We start from the raw sequence: 18,831 nt of genomic DNA, 5'->3' as shown, positions 1-18,831 counted from the left end.
TAGGACCGGTGCCCCTTGGCAAGGATTAATGTTTCTGCAGCAAGGCCACTTAGTTTTTTTTTAGATTCTTGCTGTCATCTCTGCAAAATCAAATGCTCAGTGCAGAGTTAAGAGAATTCCATCTACCACTGGACCATTGATGGTAAGTCCTGCATACGATGTAACATAAGTCTTAACACTTTCATTTAATTATGTGAAACATGCAGCAGGTGCAGCATAAATGTAACATTTTCAATGCTTTTTGAGGGTATATTTTTGCCCTGTAAAGGTGCATATAAGTTTTCTTCCTGTTGCACGAATGTGGCCCAACAAAAGTTCCCCTTTTTTTTCCCCTCCCTGTGGGAAGATGTCTTGCCTCCATGCGGGACCTGTGGCTGAAATTAAAAACTTGGGAATGGGAGTGAAGACTTCAACCTTCTGTGTTGGTACCGGGCATGCCATGCCATTCATTTATTCAGTGTATTAATTTTTAAAACATTGTGTACTTTCCACTTTTTTTGGCAAGTTACTTCATTTTGAAAAAGCGTTACAGTCCTTACTTCATTTGAGAAAACAGCAGTTAAACCTGATCATGTTTTGAGAGAGGCATGACTGTTTCAACCCTGAATTTTCAAGAAAAAGACACACTTTTTAGAATTCCCTCTAACATATCGGAACTAAAACAAAAGAATGTGTTTTACATCTTTGCAATATAAGCTTCAGATTTGTTTTGGCTCACCGGCTACTTCTGTTTATATAGCGCCTTTAACGTAAAAAACGTCCTGAGGCGGAATCAAAGAAACCCCCCGAAACTGAAGGGAAATTAACAAACTAGAACACCGCTGCTTCAGATGTTTGATGGCTACATGGCAAAACATGAGACCCTTCGTAAGATACCATCAAATTTGAGCAGGGTTTTTTTTTAAATGCAGCTGTTTAGCCTGTCAAGCAGAATAAAACAATTGGAATCTTTTTTTCTTTTATGATTAAATGACTGAATCATTGAGGTGTTTGCTAATCTGACAGTTCAAAGAATCACCCCTGTTCTGAGTCACCCTGGTTGAAGGGGATGTTCTAGTTTTTAATTTCTCTTCATTTTTGAGTTTTTTTGCTTGCCTGTTTATCCTTTTTCTCGTTATATTTTAGATGGGCAGCGGGGGGGTTGGGGAGAGGAGAAGCATTCTCATTGCCTGATTGCGCACTAGTCCCTTTTGAAATTTATTTTTCTTAAGACAGGGCAGAATGAATGCTCTCTTGTAAAATTAGAATAGGAAAGCCCCAGAGATGCCTTTGGATGCCAGTAGCCCCAGCTCAGTCATGAAAACTCCAGCCCTCTGACTGTTAAATGCCGTTGACTTGTATAAAAAGTCAGTTTGTTTTGGTTGTTCAAAGGACTTTTGTGATTGTTTGACGACAGCTGTTGAAGTGTGTGTGTGGAGTGCTGGTGTGGATTTTAAAGTGATCAAATATCTAGTTAGGATAAAGTGATGCATGCTAGATGCATTAAATTGTCTTACCCAACTCATCTATTCTAGTCAGTGGAATTAATATCATGAATATTAGATACAGCTGATCAGTTTCAGTGCATGTTTTATATATCTGTATTCCCAGGTCTCTGCTCCTCAACCCCATTTAGTTTCTTGCCTTCCAAGGAATACGTGACCTCCTTATTTCTCCTACCAAAATAAACCACCTCACACTTCGCTATATTGAAGTTCATTTATCCGCCCACCCACAAACCTGTTTACCTTCCTGTATTTAGGTGCAGTCCTCCGCGTTATTAGCTGTACCCCTCAATTTGGTATCCGCTGCAAATTTCAACACCATACTCCAATTTCTGAGTCCAAATCATTTATGTATATGGTGAACAACAGTGATCCCTGCTGGACATCACGTCCCACTTTCTGCCTATCTAAGAAAGTTCCCTTAGCTCCTACACTCTTTTCTGTTTTGTAGGCATCTTTCAATCCATTCTGCTCCTTGGCCCCTTACACTATACATCCTGACTGTTGTCATGAGTCTCATGTTCTTTTTAAAGGAGTTAATCAATGTAATAACTGCTATCCCTACATCATATCCACTGCCTCTACTTCACTCATTTATAACAAAACTGCAGTGAAATGCTTCCAGATTAGCCATGTTAATAGTTTAACTGTGGCTGGAAACTTTTAAATGAGTCCACATTCTTATGGAACTTTGCTAATGCACCAAAAAAATGTGGCATAACAACATTGCTTCTGACTCTAGATTATTAAGGTGGCTCAACCCCCCCCCCCCCCCCCCCACCCTTACCTTTTCCAAATCTATTCCTCCTAACTCTTTGTTCCTCTGATTCTAACCTCATGCATCTAACCCCCCTTCCCCAGGCCCACATTCAGCTGCTGAGCTTTCAGCTCTCTGGAATTCAATCTCCTAAACCACCCCCCCCCCTGCTCCCGCTTTGCCACTTCCTTAAACCCACCTCTTTGATCAAGCTTTTGGTCACCCCTCCTAAAATCTCCTCTTTTAACTTAGCATCCGTTTCCCTCACACTTAATCTGAAGAGCCTTAGGATGTTTTTCTAAATGTAAGTTGTATATTAAAAATAGCATACATTGTTATGTTAGGAACAGAACATATGAATGCAAAATAGCAGAGGTCCAAGATAAGATATAACTAGCACCAGTGACAAAACAAGATGCACTTTAGAATCATAGAAATTTACGGCACAGAAGGAGGCCATTCATCCCATCGTGTTTGTGCCAGCCGAAGAAGAGCCATCCAGCCTAATCCCACTTTCTAGCTCTTGGTCCGTAGCCTTGTAGGTTACGGCACTTCAAGTGCATATCCAAGTACTTTTTAAATGCGATAAGGGTTTCTGCCTCTACCACCCTTTCAGACAGTGAGTTCCAGACCCCCGCCACCCTCTGGGTGAAAAATTTCTCCTCAACTCCCCTCTAATCTTTCTACCAATTACTTTAAATCTATGCCCCCTGGTTATCGACCTCTGTACTAAGGGGAGTAGGTCCTTCCTATCCACTCTATCTAGGCCCCTCATAATTTTATACACATCAATTACATCTCTCCTCAGCCTCCTCTGTTCCAAAGAAAACAACCCCGACCTATCCAATCTTTCCTCATAGCTAAAATTCTCCAGTTCTGGCAACATCCTTGGAAATCTCCTCTGTACCCTCTCTAGTGCAATCACATCTTTCCTGTAATGTGACCAGAACGTAGCTGTGACCTAACTAGTGTTTTATACAGTTCTAGCATAACCTCCCTGCTCCTATATTCTGTGCCTCGGCTAATAAAAAAAAGTATCCCTTACGTCGCCTTAACCACCTTACCTACCTGTCCTGCTACCTTCAGGGATTTGTGGACATGCAATTGTTAAGCTACTGTTTTTAATTAGAGCACAATCAAAAGGGTCACGTGAAATTTCTCAGTCACAAATAACTTCCACTATCCCAGTTGATGTAGTTCAAGTACCATCAGTGGAACTGGATTAATGGAGTGCCCGTCAAGAAAGACATATGCAGGGGATAAATTCAGGGCAGATTGCAAGGTTTTCCCAAGTCCAAAAAACAAAGATGGATGCTGTATAGCTGCACTCTGCTCCATATCATAATTTGCCTCTTGAGAGGATACAATGGAGATAATTCAGTTCTGGTAAAGTGATTCTATAACTATATTCCAAGGAAAGGAACAAATTGAAGAAATTAAAATAGTAAACCATCAGTGAAAATCTGGGACTAGACAATTGATTAGAAACATTTGGAGCCAGTTGGTCCTTGCAGGGATCCTGATCCATGTAACATGTGCCATTGCCGAGTGGTTTTCTGGTTTTTGGACAAATCAAATGACCTATGCTGGGATTTAGGGAACCTCGAGAGGGAAACACGTATGAAGATGCAGATCCAGTTTGCCTGAGATCCTAGTCACAGATTTACCTCTGTTGTGGCATCCCAATAAGACCAGACCAAGGAATAGTTTAAAAAAAATGTGGAAATTCTCCAACGTGCTTCAGGTATCAAAATTCTTGTGGAGTTGTTGAAGGGTGTTACAAATGAGGTGTGTTGGAGATTGTCAGAAGGCAAAATAATTTATTATTTTGGCTTTCTCTAGGTTTGTGTGGGATTATTTGTAACATGTCAATGGATATCAAATGATTGTATCAAATGAAGCTGGATGGAAAGCCGATGAACGTATAAAGGGTGCGTATTTTCCTTCCAAAGTAGAATATCTCCAATGTTAGTTTGCGTAAACCATTAAAATGCAAGTTCTAATTTCTGTCTAACAATTAGAATCTATTTAGGAAATGGAAGACAGGAATAAAGTAGGAAGGGAAGTAAGTGAACGTGTGAATATAATTGAAAGGGAAGAAAAAAGGAACAAAATGTTAGTAAACAAAGCCTTTTAGAACTGGAAGGAGGGAATGAAAGATAAAATGGCTGAAATTGCTTACAAATCCCTATTTTCTCCAGGAGGAGTTGATTCCCTTCCATGGAGTAATTCCACAAACATCACATTCCCTTTGGTTCCTTACCTAAATGATTGTTATTCATGAGCCTTAATATTGAGTGCCTGTAGACTGACTGTGGAGACCACTGAAGTCAAGCCTGATTCTGTTCGTCAACCAAACGTTGGCATTTCCAGCTCGCAATCAGGAATGAGCATCTTGGCCAGTTTTACTTCCCTCTGCCCCCATCCTACCAAATTCAGAAAGGCTGAGGCCAACTTACTGCCTGGTTGAGATATCTAATTCAACACAGAGTAGTGATTGAACCTGCAACCTTGGTCAGTGAGCTATTTGCTAGGTAAACCAGAGGAGCCTTAAACAAAAAAACAATTACAGATGAAATGAAGGAAACAAAAAAGTAAATCATAGTTTTTTAAAAACCCTGTGCAGAGTGGAAAATTTGAAAAGGGGGTGTCAACAAATTTTATCTACTAGAAGTCTGTAACACTGAGATTTTTAACTATTTAGCTTGGAGGGAATTTTGCTTTAGTTTAAATTATGTTGCTATGAAGCTAGATTCAGTTCACAAATGGTTAACTCCCAGAGAGGAGTGAGCTATTTGGGATGTTGATTCGGACAAATTAGTTGGCATGCCATATGAATTAACTGTCAACAGTCTGTATTTTGGCAATGTTGGATTTGAGACAAGAGAAAGTCATTAAGCCCGTTCCAGGGCTGTTAGCATCTTTAATGCAAGAACATTTTCATTCATTATGCCCAGCAAGGGGCTTGGCTAAACAGCTGTAGCTTCCATGCCAAGGAAGAAAGTTTCTCAAAGTGGCAGCTTGAATTGGCAGCTTGGTGAGCCAATCCTCAGCAAACAACACCTGAGGTAGAGATCAGATCTCCCTCCTTCCCTCTCTTCCTCGCCCTCTGGAATTGTGGTAACAGCAGAGATGCCTTGTGTTCTTTGTAGCCAGTAAAGGAGGCATATGGCCTCAACAGTAAGCTAAGTGCCAGTTATTTCAGGACTTGTAAAATAAGTTTAGCCTATAAAAGAGAAAAGTTGCACGCTGCTATTATTTTGATACTAGGAGCAATAGCAAATGGGGGTAAATCCTGTTGCGAAAACTGTGTTCTGTTCTTGTAAAATGAAGCAGCTTGTTGGTTTACAATCATGCTTCTCCTTGCTTTTGAGTCTCTTTTTTAAAAAAAAAAGCATTTATGTGAGATGACAGTCTCTAGTACACGCAATGAGGAGTTTTGTTATGGCCCCTGGGTCATGCTATTGTTATCTCGATATTGGGCAGTAAAAAGTGCTCTCCGGGTCATAGAGGACATGGAGTCCACTTATAGGAGTGACTGGTGATGCTGAACTTGAGAAAAATCTAGTGCAGACCTGGAATTTCAGGCTTTTATTTGCACATGATTAGCTCAAATTTCATATTTGTAAAGCAGCCACAGATTACATAACTGGACAGGTGGAGAATGTGCCAGTCAGGAAGCAGGAATGAAAATCACCAATTATGTAGTTCAACAATAAAATCTACAAATCAAAAATAAGCAACTTCTAACTAGCATCTGTGCCTACAATTCTCAGCATGCTGTAGTCTGAGTCTGTGCATTGTGGAGAAGATCTAGACTGAAGTAAGTTTCCAGTAATTGTTAGCTCACCCACTGTTTGGATTACATTGCCAGTAAATAGATCATATACTGATAGTACAAGCAGCTGTTACAATAACCAGCTGGAAACTTATCTCCCCCGATTATTGTAAAACAGCATATTGCCCGACTTGCTATGCATAGTACCATGAGAGATCCATTAGTATGTAAATATTCATTTAGAAAAATCATGAACAGGAGTGGCTGTGGGAATATATTCAGTGCAGGAGTAGTGTTTGCATTTTTTTTTGTCTTTCAATATCAGGTGAAATATCACAAATGGCAGACTTACATTGAGGAAACTGATTTGGAAAAGTTAGTGAATGCACAGCCTGGGAGAGTTATATTGTTAGTATTATTATTGCAGGGCACTTTAACAATATTATTACTTCAATTATGCACATTAATTTTCACCACAATAGGCTGACCCACTCCAAAGACAGTGTATTGCATGGACCAAGTTCCTTTTACGAACATTAAGCTTTGCATGCATTCAGCAATATTACCACCTCTCCCCAGTGCCACCAATTCAAACTGTGACCAAAGCAGGATTCAACAAAATCCTTTCACTGGTGGCCAATACTTTGCAATTTGCAAAATTTCTGGTATTTTCCTTTGCTCCACCTTGCTCCAGATTTATCTTCAGTTGTTGATCCTCAAGCTCTGTTATAAAAGAGAACAATTTTTTTTTAAGAGAGCAGTTGATGAAACACTGATGCTTCGCTCTTGTGACTTCATTAGAACTTCTTCCAATTACTACCTTGTGATCACCCCTGAGTATCTATTCTCCATACAGAAGATTTGTAATGAGTATAGAAATTTTACAGTAACTTGTTTGGAACTCCAGTAATCTGAAGCCTTTCTACAAGTTTATCATGTAGCCCTGGTGTTATAAGAATGACAGCTACCCGAACTAAAAGTGTGGCTGGGTTTGCTGCTCCAAGCTTTGTGCAGAATATTCTGCAGGATATGGATATTTTGTTTGCAGGAAATGAAATACTACAAATAGTTATATAAAATGATCACAGTGGTGCTCAGTGAGTGGTATATGTATTGTTGCATGCTGCATGTGAAAGCACATGCATTATATATTTAAAATGGTAGATGGTTTCAAAAAGCATTGAAACTGCTATGTCAACCTGATGCGGCGGGTGTTAGCGGTGGGTGTTGCCGCGATGGGAGGTTTTCAGTATAAAACTAGATTACATCGCAGTACCTGTACAGTAATCGAGTATTGCTGCCCTCTGGAACTCATGATCTGCAGAGAAAGGTATAAATCAGCCCAATTAATTTTTTTAACAATCAGGGCTAGTAGATTTTTTAAAATTAAAATTAATCTTTTATATTCTGCCTAATCCAGGCATTCCTTCCCCATTCTTGGGTTGCTCAACCCCCACTGCCCCTCCCTAAACAAAATCTGGTCAATGCCTCTCTGCCACCTGATGTTTCTACTCTCATTAGTAGATTAACAAAGTGCAGTTGTGTAACTTTTAATAAAGTGCCATTGGACTGAGTGGGTTATTGTTCAGGATATTGTATCTAAATATTGTTCAGGTTATTGTATCTATTGTATCTTGTTTTATTAAGGCCCCTAGCTCAAATATTTGTAATGGAGTGGAAAGGTTTTTCAAACTTTACAGCATTAGGAATTAACTCTTAAAATGTACTCTTATTGTACTTTATGGATCAGGCTACAAAGTAGCTCTTTGTATTAGGCAGTGAAACTGTTTATATCCTGAGTATCAGTCACACTATTGTATTAATGGCGAGCCCAAGTTGTCTGATTCATGCAACAAACTTCAGCAAAAAGTGAGATTGTAGAATCGAAGATTTGATTGTTTCAAGAAATGTTTGTGCTGAATGTGTTTATTTACCATTGGTAATGTGTTGGTTGCATTTATGTAGCTACTGTGACAGGGCTGGAAAATTGCCCTAAAACACATTTGCCGATCTAAAAAGTGAATGAAATTTCTATCTGCCCTTCAAATAATTGCTGTAGTCTTGTTTCACCTAGCCAAGAGTACAATTTGTACTCGTTGACTGACCCACCAGGAATATGAGGGTCCTATCCCATGCCTCCACTAACGTGCTGATCTCCCTTGATTTGTAAGCGCAAACAAATTATTTTCAATTGCTGTGGAATTATATTTCAGTGAGCCCTATAATAAATTTTGGCCAGTTAGATAATTGAAGTGAGGTTTTTAGTTTTCCTGTGTTTTGTTTGCTGCAGGTGTGCTGGGTATGAGGAAGTGACATCTGTAGGCTGTAAAGCAAAAAAACTGGTCCCAGCAGTAAATGATGCTTTGCAATCATCCCTTTCCTGTCAGTTACCCCAGTTGATGGGGATGTTCCAGGGTTTTTAAAATTCATCTCCCCTCTCGAGTTTTTTGTCTTGCCCAGTTATACTTTCTCTAGTTATATTTTTTTGGCAGGGGTGGGGTAAGGGGGCTGCTTGTCACTATTTTCTGGTTGTGCAGTTCTCTTTTTTGTTTTTAAAATCAAGAAAAATGCATTCTTACAAAGTTATGTAGAATTTGCAACACAGAAACAGGCCGATTAGCCCAACTGGTGTTTATGCTCCACTTGAGCCTCCTCCCACTCTACTTCATCTAACCCTATCAACGTAACCTGCTGTTCCTTTCTTCCTCATGTACTTATCCAGCTCCCCCTTAAATGCATTTATGCTATTCGCTTCAACTACTCCATGTGGTAGCAAATTCCATATTCTAACCACTCCAGGTAAAGAAGTTTCTCCTGAATTCTTTATTGGATTTATTAGTGATTATCTTTATGGCCCCTAGTTTTGTACTACCTTCTGGGTGAAGATGGAAACATCTCTGCGTCTAAGTTATAATAGAAGAGAGAGTTGCCTTTTGAGTGCCAGCATTACCAGCTCAGTCTTGTAAACCCTATTCTCTTGTGCGTCAGCCTATCTGGATATTTTGCTTTTGTTCTTGCTGGTAGTGTTTGATCTTTTGAGCGCAAGTTTTGGAGTTTGTATATGTGTATTGCTAATTTGGGTTTGAAACCTTAATCAAACGTCTAGTCAGGAGAAATATAGTGATGTAGCCTAGCTGCATTAAATTGTCTTAAGCAGCTCACCTACTCTAAACAGTGGAATGCATATTTGAGGGTCAATTTCATTGCATGTTTCTCTGAGCAATAGTTAGAATTTTGTGTTCCCAAATAGTTTCTCGGGGACAGTTTTCAAATTTTACTGTGTGGGACACTCTGAAACTATTGGCATTCCTAGGGGCCACTTATCCTAATTTTCAAAAGACAATGCCAGCTACCCAAAGGAAAGCAGTGCTATCATTGTAGAAAATGTGTTTTATTACAGCAATAGACATAACATGCGAGTAAGTCAACAAGTACAGTTTTTAAAACATAGTACACCGAACTCTCGACATTCTGGTATCGAATGTGCTTTATAGCCTGTCTATTAAGCTGGAGATGCTCACAGCTTGGCAGAGAGCTCTCTGTGGAATAGGAAAATGTAGTTATAAATGCAATATTATTGAATAAATTGCAGGTAAATTCAACTTTCTGCTGCTGCTTGTTTTCTCTGGAGCTTTTCCTACTTGCCTCCCTTCATCTTGTCTGCCTCTGTCAGTTGGATGGTTGCTTCCTAGCTGCATTGTAGCATACACTGATAGCTTCTCTCCTGTCTAGTTGCAGGTCCTTCCAAATGGAACAAAGGGATGGAATTTGGAAAGGGGGAGAAAGAGAGAATGAGATGAAAGGAAGGTCTACATTTGAATTTTTAAAAATTGAATGAAGAAAATAGCTAAGGGGGCAAAAAGGAACTTGCATTTATATAATGCTTTTTGTCCAAAGCACTTTGGAAGTGTATTCTGTTATGTAGGAAGACTCAGAGTCACTTTGCACATAGCTAAGTCACACAATCAGCAATGAGATAAATGATCAGTTAATTTGTTTTGAAGGTGTTGCTTGAGGGATAAATGTTGGCCAGGACACCAGGCAAACTCCAGTGGACCTGTTTGAATAGCGTGATAGGGTATTTTACATTCATCTGATGATGTAGATAGGGCCTCGATTTAACGTCTCATCCAAAAGATGGCACCTCTGATAATGCAGCACAAAACTGCACTGAAAATGACTGTGAAGTGGGCTTTACATTTACAAAATCATCACCAAATTTTAGAAGCCAACAATACATGTTTTAGTCACTCAATTGTATGTAGTCACGGCTGTGCATTTTGTACATTGTACGTAATCTCCAATCTTTTGAACATATTAACTTAAATTAAATTCTGATCAGATCTTTTATCTTTTGTGTGGGTTATGTTAAGTCAAGGCTGTGGGAATCTATGAATCTACATTATGCTCGATTCATGTGTAGTTTTTGAATAAACATTCAGCTTTGTTTCCAGAAGCTTAATTGCATATTGCCAAATTAGCATTGGCTCCAGTGTACTATAGCAGTAGCTTCTTGGAAAGCTTATTCCAGTTAGCCTGGAAATAAATATTTTGTCTCACTCTGACATGGTGCAGATGGGAGTTGTCTTCTGAAGCACAGTGTGATGCCATATTAGTCTTAGTTGGAAAAAGATGAGAGCTGGATCAATTATTCATTTTCTGTGACAAATTTGCTTGGAAAATATCAAGTATGGAATGAAAAATGGCCATTTAGCTCATCAATCCATTTCTACTTTCAGGCATATAAATTTTGTCCCATTATGGATTCACGTGTAACCTGCTTATTCTCTTGCTAATATATAATTTTTGTTTTTGATTCTTAGAATCCTGGACAGTAGGAAAGTAGTGGCTGTGGGAATAAATTAAATGCAGGAGGAACACTCGTATTTGTTTGTTTTTGAAAATTAAGTGAATTATCACAGATGGCAGACTTTTATTAAGGAAACCAATTTGGAAAAGGATCCACAGTGCTGGGGTGTTGTATTAGCAAATAGGCTGATCTAATCCAAGAAGAGCATTTGATGTCAGCCTTGGTAGCACTCTCGCCTGAGTCAGAATATTGTGGGTTCAAGTCCCACATGAACATGTAATCTAGGCTGACACTCCAGTACAGTACTGAGGGACTGTTGTACTGTTGCAGATGTCGTCTTTTAGATGCGTAAAATATCCCAAGGCACTATTTGAGGAGCAGAGGAGTTCTCCCGGTGTCCTCGCCACCAAAAAAAATGACGTGTTCATATGTGCCATGTTTCCCTACATTACAACAGTGACCACACGTCGGATGTCCTTAATTGGCTGTGAAAGGCTTTGGGACATTCCGAGGTCATGAAAGGCCCTATATGAATGCAAGTTCTTTCTAAGGGTTTCCATTTTATGATCAGGTTGGGTGTGTAAGAAAAGGAACATGTGTGAGCAAGATTGGTACATGTAGAGAAGAGGAGACAGGGAAGTGAAGACTTGTAGAAAGAGTGAGAGAGCGCTGGAGCCAGAGAACAAAGAAGTGCGTAGCAGCCTTGGAGAGAGAGATTGGAAGAGAACAGGAGGAAATAAAAAGTAGAGTGCAAAATAGGATAGCCAGCTAGATAGTTTACTCCTGCCTGAAAGTTGTAACTATGTTCAAGAGAAAGGAGGATACAATTGGGTGGTAATACTCTGGAGGTATATGGGTATATTTAATGTTCATATTTAAAAATGTAAAAACTTATTAAAAACGTCAAAATATATTTGAGAAAAATTGCAATTTTTTTTTATTAGCTTTTAAATAATCCGTAAACTACTAACTATTTCAGTCCTGTTTGGTTTGCTGCGCTTTGTTCATTAGAAGTGCGTACATTGCGGCTAAGTGATGGCACTTAGCCAAGCCCAGGATGATTTGATTTTTACATCTTTGGTTTCACTTAATTTAAAGTAGAATGTGGATCTTTGACAGAGTGTGATTTGCACTGTTTATCATTTTATTGAAGCAATAGTTCATCTGACTTATCATTGGCTTGACATCATTCAGGCATCAATGCTGCTATTGGTCAGATGACATGAGTGCTAGCATGGCATTGAGTTTCCTTAACATCTTATTGGCCATTTACCATCTGAGCGGTTTCTGATTTTCAAGGCTCAGGTTTTATTGTTGAGCTTGATTAAGTTTATTTATTGAGCAAATGGTAGTCTGCTTGGTCTCTTTAATTCTGTCAAATATGTGTGCATGTTGCCCTTAAATCAGATTTTTCTTCCCCAGCCCAGCGCTAGACAGTGCGCTGTTCCCCTGCAGACTCAGGAATACAATTATTTCATGCCTTGGGCCATCCCCAGCACCTATCAGCCAGACATTTAAGAGTAGCTGCAGGCCTACAGCGCTGCAAGTCAGGCCTCTGAGATTGGGGCCTTCTAGCTTCTGATGGAGTTTGGCAGCCAGAAAACCCCAGTTGCATCCCAAGTTTTATGGTGAATTTAAAAATGATGGCCTGCCCCCAGCACCCATACTGACCCTCCGGGTTGGTGGGCTGGGATGCGGCCATTATACCAAGTTTCACTGGATGCCCCGATGCTAGGGCATCGAGCAAGTATTGTAGCAAGGAATGAAGCAGGAGGCTGAGAATGTTCCTTCCTGCCTCACCTGCATCGGTGTGATGGCCTGTGCCTGCGGTGGGAGCAAGCCCAGCTCCACAGTCTTGCCGTGGAAGCGCTGGAAATCCCCAGGTAATCTAAGCGGCACAGAGACCTGACAAATTGGGTCTCTGCCCTTTTTTTCTGACCTTTGTGCCCAGGGAAATGGACATTCTCTGGGGGCAAGGGTCAGGAAAATCAGCTCTAATGAAATTAATCAAAACACACCATCACTAAAGACTTCTTAAAATTTCATTTGAGGGCAAGAAACTGTTTAACCATGATCTCGTATCTCAAATTTCCTCAAATCATTGCTGAAAGTATGGTGTGTTCACTTAATTGTTTTTTTCTTTATTCTACAGCAAGCAAGGGCTGAACAGGAGGAAGAGTTTATCAGTAACACCTTGTTTAAGAAGATTCAGGCTTTACAAAAAGAAAAAGAAACACTGGCTGTAAATTATGAGAAAGAAGAAGAATTTCTAACAAATGAACTCTCCCGCAAGCTGATGCAGGTAGGCTTATCTGGTGTTTAATGAGACTTTTTGGGAAAAACTTGGTTATCAAACAAACTGACACACTATGCAGTGTTCTCAAGTACAGCAGAAATGGTGCATTTTACTATTCCACTTTTCTGTGCTACTGTATCAGAAGAATTTACATTTCCATGCAGTAGAGGAGTACTTTAAATTTATCAGCTGAATAATTCTTAAAATGATCAGAATTTCATCAAACTACATAGGAATAGGAGTGGGCCATCCAGCACCTTGAGCCTGTTCCGCCATTCAATGAGATCATGGCTGATCTGTATCCTAACTCCATCCGCCCGCCTTGACTCCATATCCCTTAATATCCTTGGCTAGTAAAAAATCTATCAATCTCGGATTTAAAATTTATTAATTGAGCTAACATCTACTGCTTTTTGTGGGAGAGTTCCACACTTCTACCACCCTTTGTGTGAGGAAGTGTCCTAATTTCTCTCCTGAATGGCTTGTCTTTGATTTTAAGGTTATGCCCCTTGTTCTACACTCCCCCATTAGCAGAAAAAGTTTCTCTCTACTCTTATCAATTCCTTTCAAAATCCTAAAAACCTCAATCAAATCACTCTTTCACGTTCTATAGTCCAGGGAATATAAGCCTAGTTTACATCAACATTCATGTTGGACATTATGCTCCTTTTGAAAATGAGTATACTCAGAACTATCTGTTGTGATGCTTGCTATTTCTGTGGAGAATTTCCATTAAACTTGATTAAGTATTTAATGCTTGATCTTTAAAAACAGAACAGGTGCGTAGTGTACCCCAAGATCACAAGGTGAGGGAGGTCATTCTGCCCACCTTAGCTAATTTTTTCAACAAGAGCTACCTGTTGTTTTCTCCATCCCTCCCATTGTGCCTGACATCCAACATGCTCTTGAAGGAAAGCAGCTCCAAGAAATGTTTTCTTTAATTCTGATTGACTTTTTTTCTTTATTCTTCACAAATAAAAACAATTTTTTTCAACATAGATGTATTTCAAGTACAGTTCAGATATATACGGTCTACTCCTGATAATTGTCATTTTTTACTCATTTTATCCCATAATTAAGTTAAACTATTAAAGTAAAGAGATTGAATTAACAGATAATTTGAATTAAGAGACTTTGAGGAGTAGAGTGTAAATGAACAACATGCATTTCAGACAACATGCAATTAGAATTTTATTTTTTTGCTTAACATACATGGCAGATGAAATTTAATGCAGAGAAGTGTGAAGTGATACATTTTGGTAGGAAGAACGAGGAGAGGCAATATAAAGTAAATGGTATAATTCTAAAGGTAGTGCATTAGCAGAGAAGCCTGGGTGAATGTACACAGATCTTTGAAGGTAGTAGGACAAGTTGAGAAGGTTGTTAAAAAAGCATATGGAATCCTTGGCTTTATAAATAGAGGCATAGAGTACAAAAGCAAGGAAGTTATGCTAAACCTTTATACAACACTGGTTAAGCCTCAGCTGGTGTATTGTGTTCAATTCTGGGCTGGGCACCACACTTTAGGAAGGATGTCAAGGCCTTAGAGAGGTTGAAAAAGAGATTTACTAGAATGATACCAGGGCTGAGGAACTTCAGTTACGTGGAGAGACTGGAGAAGTTGGGGTTGTTCTCCTCGAGGTTAAGGGGAGATTTGTTAGAGGTTTTCAAAATCATGAAGGGTTTTGATAGATTAAATAAGGAGAAACTGTTTCCAGTAGCAGAAGGGTCGGTAACCGGAGGTCACAGATTTAAGGTGATTGGCAAAAGAACCAGAGGCGACATGAGGAAACATTTTTTTATGCAACTTATTGTTATGATCTGGAATGCACTGACTGAAAGGATGGTGGAAACAGATTCAGTAGTAAAGTTCAAAGGGAAATTGGATAAATACTTGGGGGAAAAAAATTTACAGGGCTATTGGGAAAGAGCAGGAGAGTGGGACTAATTGGATAGCCCTTTCAAAGAGCCGGCATGGGCCGAATGGCATCCTTCTGTGCTGTACCATACTATGATCGCATTTCAAACTTGAACAAACTTCATTTGTCCCTGTTATGTTCTACTGGTTCAGCATACTTGTGATTAAACCGAAGTGTAAATCATGGTGTTCTTTTATAATTAAATCCTACTAGTTACACATGCCTTGCTTATTTTCCCAGCGGCATGTACATGTTCTTGGAGAGAAAGCTGCACCAGTTGTCAGTCAGCACGTTCCCATATTTTGAGAAGCTTTGATTGTTAGTTTCCGCTACAATATTCATTTGTGCTAGTAGAAATTTGTGAAAATTGTCTTAAGAATGTGTTCAGTTCTGTTTTGCTACAGTCGTTTTCTAATTGGGAAATCACACCACACCATTTCATTCCTGGTCTGCATAACTTTAGGCTGTGGTGAATCACAGGAATGACATCCAGTCTTCGATGAGCCGTAATCTCCTCTATTTAAACATTGGGAAGACCAAAGCCATCCTTTTCAACCCCTGCCACAAGCTCCATACTGCAGTAATTGCCTTCGGTTGAACCAGCAAAACCTCGTCGTACTATTAGAGTTGACCTTCCGACCCCATAACCTCTCCAACACAAAGACCACCTACTTTCACCTCCATAATGTCGCCCGCTTCTGTCCGTACCTCAGCCCATGTGCTGCTGAAAACCTCCATGTGTGTCTTTATCACCTCCTAGAATCAACAAATGCTTTCCTGGTTGGCCTTCCATCCGCCACCCTTTGTAAACTTCAACACAAGCATAGCTCTGCTACCTACATCCTATCCAATACCAAGCACCCCCACCGCCTCCCCCCCCTTACCTTGCTGACCAACATTGGATCCTGGTCCTCCAACACCAATGGGGATGTTCGCTAATGATTACAGAGTGTTCAGTTCCATTCATAGCCCCTTAGGTAATGAAGCAGTCTGTGCCCGCATGCAGCATGACCTGGACAACATCCAGGCTTGGGCTGATAAGTGGCAAGTAACATTCGAGCCAGATAAGTGCAAGGCAATGACCATCTCTAACAAGAGAGAGTCTAACCACCTCACCTTGACATTCAAAGGCATTACCATCCCCGAATCCCCCACCATCAACATCCTGGAGGTCACCATTGACCAGAAACTTAACTGGACCAGCCACATAAATACTATGGCTACAAGAGCAGGTCAGAGGCTGGGTATTCTGCGGCGAGTGACTCAACTCCTGACTCCCCAAAGCTTTTCTACCATCTACACAGCACAAGTCAGGAGTGTGATGGAATACTCTCCACTTGCCTGGACAAGTGCAGTTCCAACAACACTCGAAGCTCGACACCATCCAGGACAAAGCAGCCCACTTGATTGGTACCCCATCCACCACCCTAAACATTCACTCCCTTCACCACCGGCGCACCGTGGCTACAGTGTGTATCATCTACAGGATGCACAGCAGCAACTCGCCAAGGCTTCTTCGACAGCACCTCCCAAACCCGCAACCTCTACCAATTAGAAGGACAAGGACAAGGGCAGCAGGCGCATGGGAACAACACCACCTGCATGTTCCCCTCCAAATCACACACCATCCTTACTTGGAAATATATCGTCGTTCCTTCATCGTCGCTGGGTCAAAATCCTGGAACTCCCTACCTAACAGCACTGTGGGAGAACCCTCGCCACACGGACTGCAGCGGTTCAAGAAGGCAGCTCACCACCACCTTCTCGAGGGCAATTAGGGATGGGCAATAAATGCTGGCCTTACCAGCAACGCCCACATCCCATGAACGAATTTTTTTTAAAAAACCTCCAATTTAAAATTCTCATCCTTAATGGCGTCATCCCTCCCTATTTCTGAAACCTCCTTCAGCCCCACTCCCCAAACTCTCTTCCTCCGACTCTGGCCTCTTCTGCATCTTCCCCTCCCTTTGCCTCCTCATTGACATCCCTGCTTTTAGCCTCCTAGGACCCATCCTCTGGAATTCCCTGCCTAAGCCTCTCCAACCCCCTCTCCTTAGAGACTATCCTTAAAATCCATCTCTTCGTCGAAGCTTTTGACACCCCTCCTAACATCTCCTCCTTTGGCTTGATGTCCAGTTATTTTTGATTATGCCCTGGGCAATTAAAGATGCTATGTGTGCAAGTTGTTTGTTGATTTTTTTCTGCAGTGTTGTGGAAGGGCCTTGTCACTTGATTTGCATTCTTCTCAATGCACTCTAGTTTGTTTTCTTGTGTACACCTGTCTTAATATGCTTGTCACAAGGTTTTCCAGTGTGATCCAGAAGGTTGCACACCAGACCAAAAAAAAAGCGTCACCGCTAACGTGGAAGGTCCCAGATTTATATTGGGCCTTGTCCCTAGGCCTCTTAGATCAAATGGGCTTTCCTCTTTAATTTCTAAAATTTCAATCCTCAAATTAAAATGCTGAGTCTAAACGCATCTGTGCAATTTGTACTTTCATTTGATGTCAGCTTAGTTCAGTTACAGTAGGTACAAGGTCAGTTGAATAGACTAATCCTCAGTGCTGCAGTTAACTGCTGGATTTCAAAGGACACAGCTGCTCCCTTTTTTTTCTACCCAATGAATCTGCAACCTGGCCATTCAAATAAATTGAAACTTAGTACTTTTAGCAATGCCTTCAACACAGGCTGGGTTCCAGAAAAGTAAAATGGTTTATCAGACTATTTGACAGTTCAGCAGCACAAGACAAAGTGGAAACACTTAATTTTGGCAGGTTTACCTTTGGCTGGTCTTCCATCTGCATGAGTTTAAATAGCAGTAAATTGATGCCATAATGGTATTAGCAATGATGTTGCCTGTTGGCTGAAAGCTCACACTAATATACAACTTAATTTTCTTCCTTTCATAAGTGGCATTCGGATGTATTTGTGACCTTGTCATTTTGCTTTGAAGTAAACACGTTGGCCAGCTGTGTATTGAAAAAATATAAGGGATAATTTCATGAATTTGTGCTCCCAACCCAATACTGCTAGGAGCGCGTAGCAGGAATTCAGCCTCATGATTCTTTGTCCATTAAATGGACAGAAAACCATGGGCGTCTGCTCAAATTCCTGATATATGCCCTTAGCAGGCAAAGCGTTCCTGGTGGGCATGCAAATTGGTAAAATTACCCATGTGCAGCTCCCCATTTTAGAAAGTGTCAAATTTTCCATCATTGTTCCCCACTTTCATTGTTTCTGTTTTCCCCTTTTTTAGTTGCAGCATGAAAAGGCTGAACTGGAACAGACCCTGGAGCAGGAACAGGAGTTTCAAGTAAATAAACTGATGAAGAAGATCAAGAAGTTGGAGAATGATACTCTTTCCAAGCAGCTTACACTTGAACAGGTACGCATCTTTTAACTCTTTGTTCGGAAATTGCTTTGGTTGTTTGCTCTAAGTTTGTTGCTTTGCATACTTTTCTTGTCCTTGGGACAGTTGCTGATTTTTTTTAAACTGCAGACCAGTGCTTTGATTTACGGCATGGTTATAAATGTGCAGACTTCCATTGATATGGCTCAGGTAACTGCTTAGCTCCCTAACACTCATTTCGCCCTGAAAACCAGTCGGAATTAAATTGTTTTTCCCATGTCTGCCTCCCAGGAAGGTGGCTAGAAAGCCCTGAAATATCCAAGCTGCCTCCCTTCCCAATCTTTTCTTCATTACTCTAGGTTGTTAGTCCAGTTCCATAAATACTATGTCTCTCGCCACTTACTGTCAATAAATTAATATTCTCAATTTAGAATCATAC

The 18,831-nt window shown here is 40.4% G+C and overlaps 1 protein-coding gene across 1 annotated transcript in view; it reads left to right on the top strand.

The window, feature by feature from the left end:
* ccdc6b (coiled-coil domain containing 6b) overlaps positions 1-18,831 on the top strand; it is a 65,343-nt gene that overhangs the window by 30,364 nt on the left and 16,148 nt on the right. The window contains exons 2-3 of the mRNA XM_068002594.1: positions 12,982-13,131; positions 18,300-18,428. Coding sequence (XP_067858695.1) covers positions 12,982-13,131; positions 18,300-18,428 — 279 coding nt within the window. The remainder of the gene's footprint in view (positions 1-12,981; positions 13,132-18,299; positions 18,429-18,831) is intronic.

This window comes from Heptranchias perlo, chromosome 21 (genome assembly GCF_035084215.1).
Source record: "Heptranchias perlo isolate sHepPer1 chromosome 21, sHepPer1.hap1, whole genome shotgun sequence".
Classification (NCBI taxonomy): domain Eukaryota; kingdom Metazoa; phylum Chordata; class Chondrichthyes; order Hexanchiformes; family Hexanchidae; genus Heptranchias; species Heptranchias perlo.
This window is presented reverse-complemented; position numbering and strand designations above follow the sequence as displayed.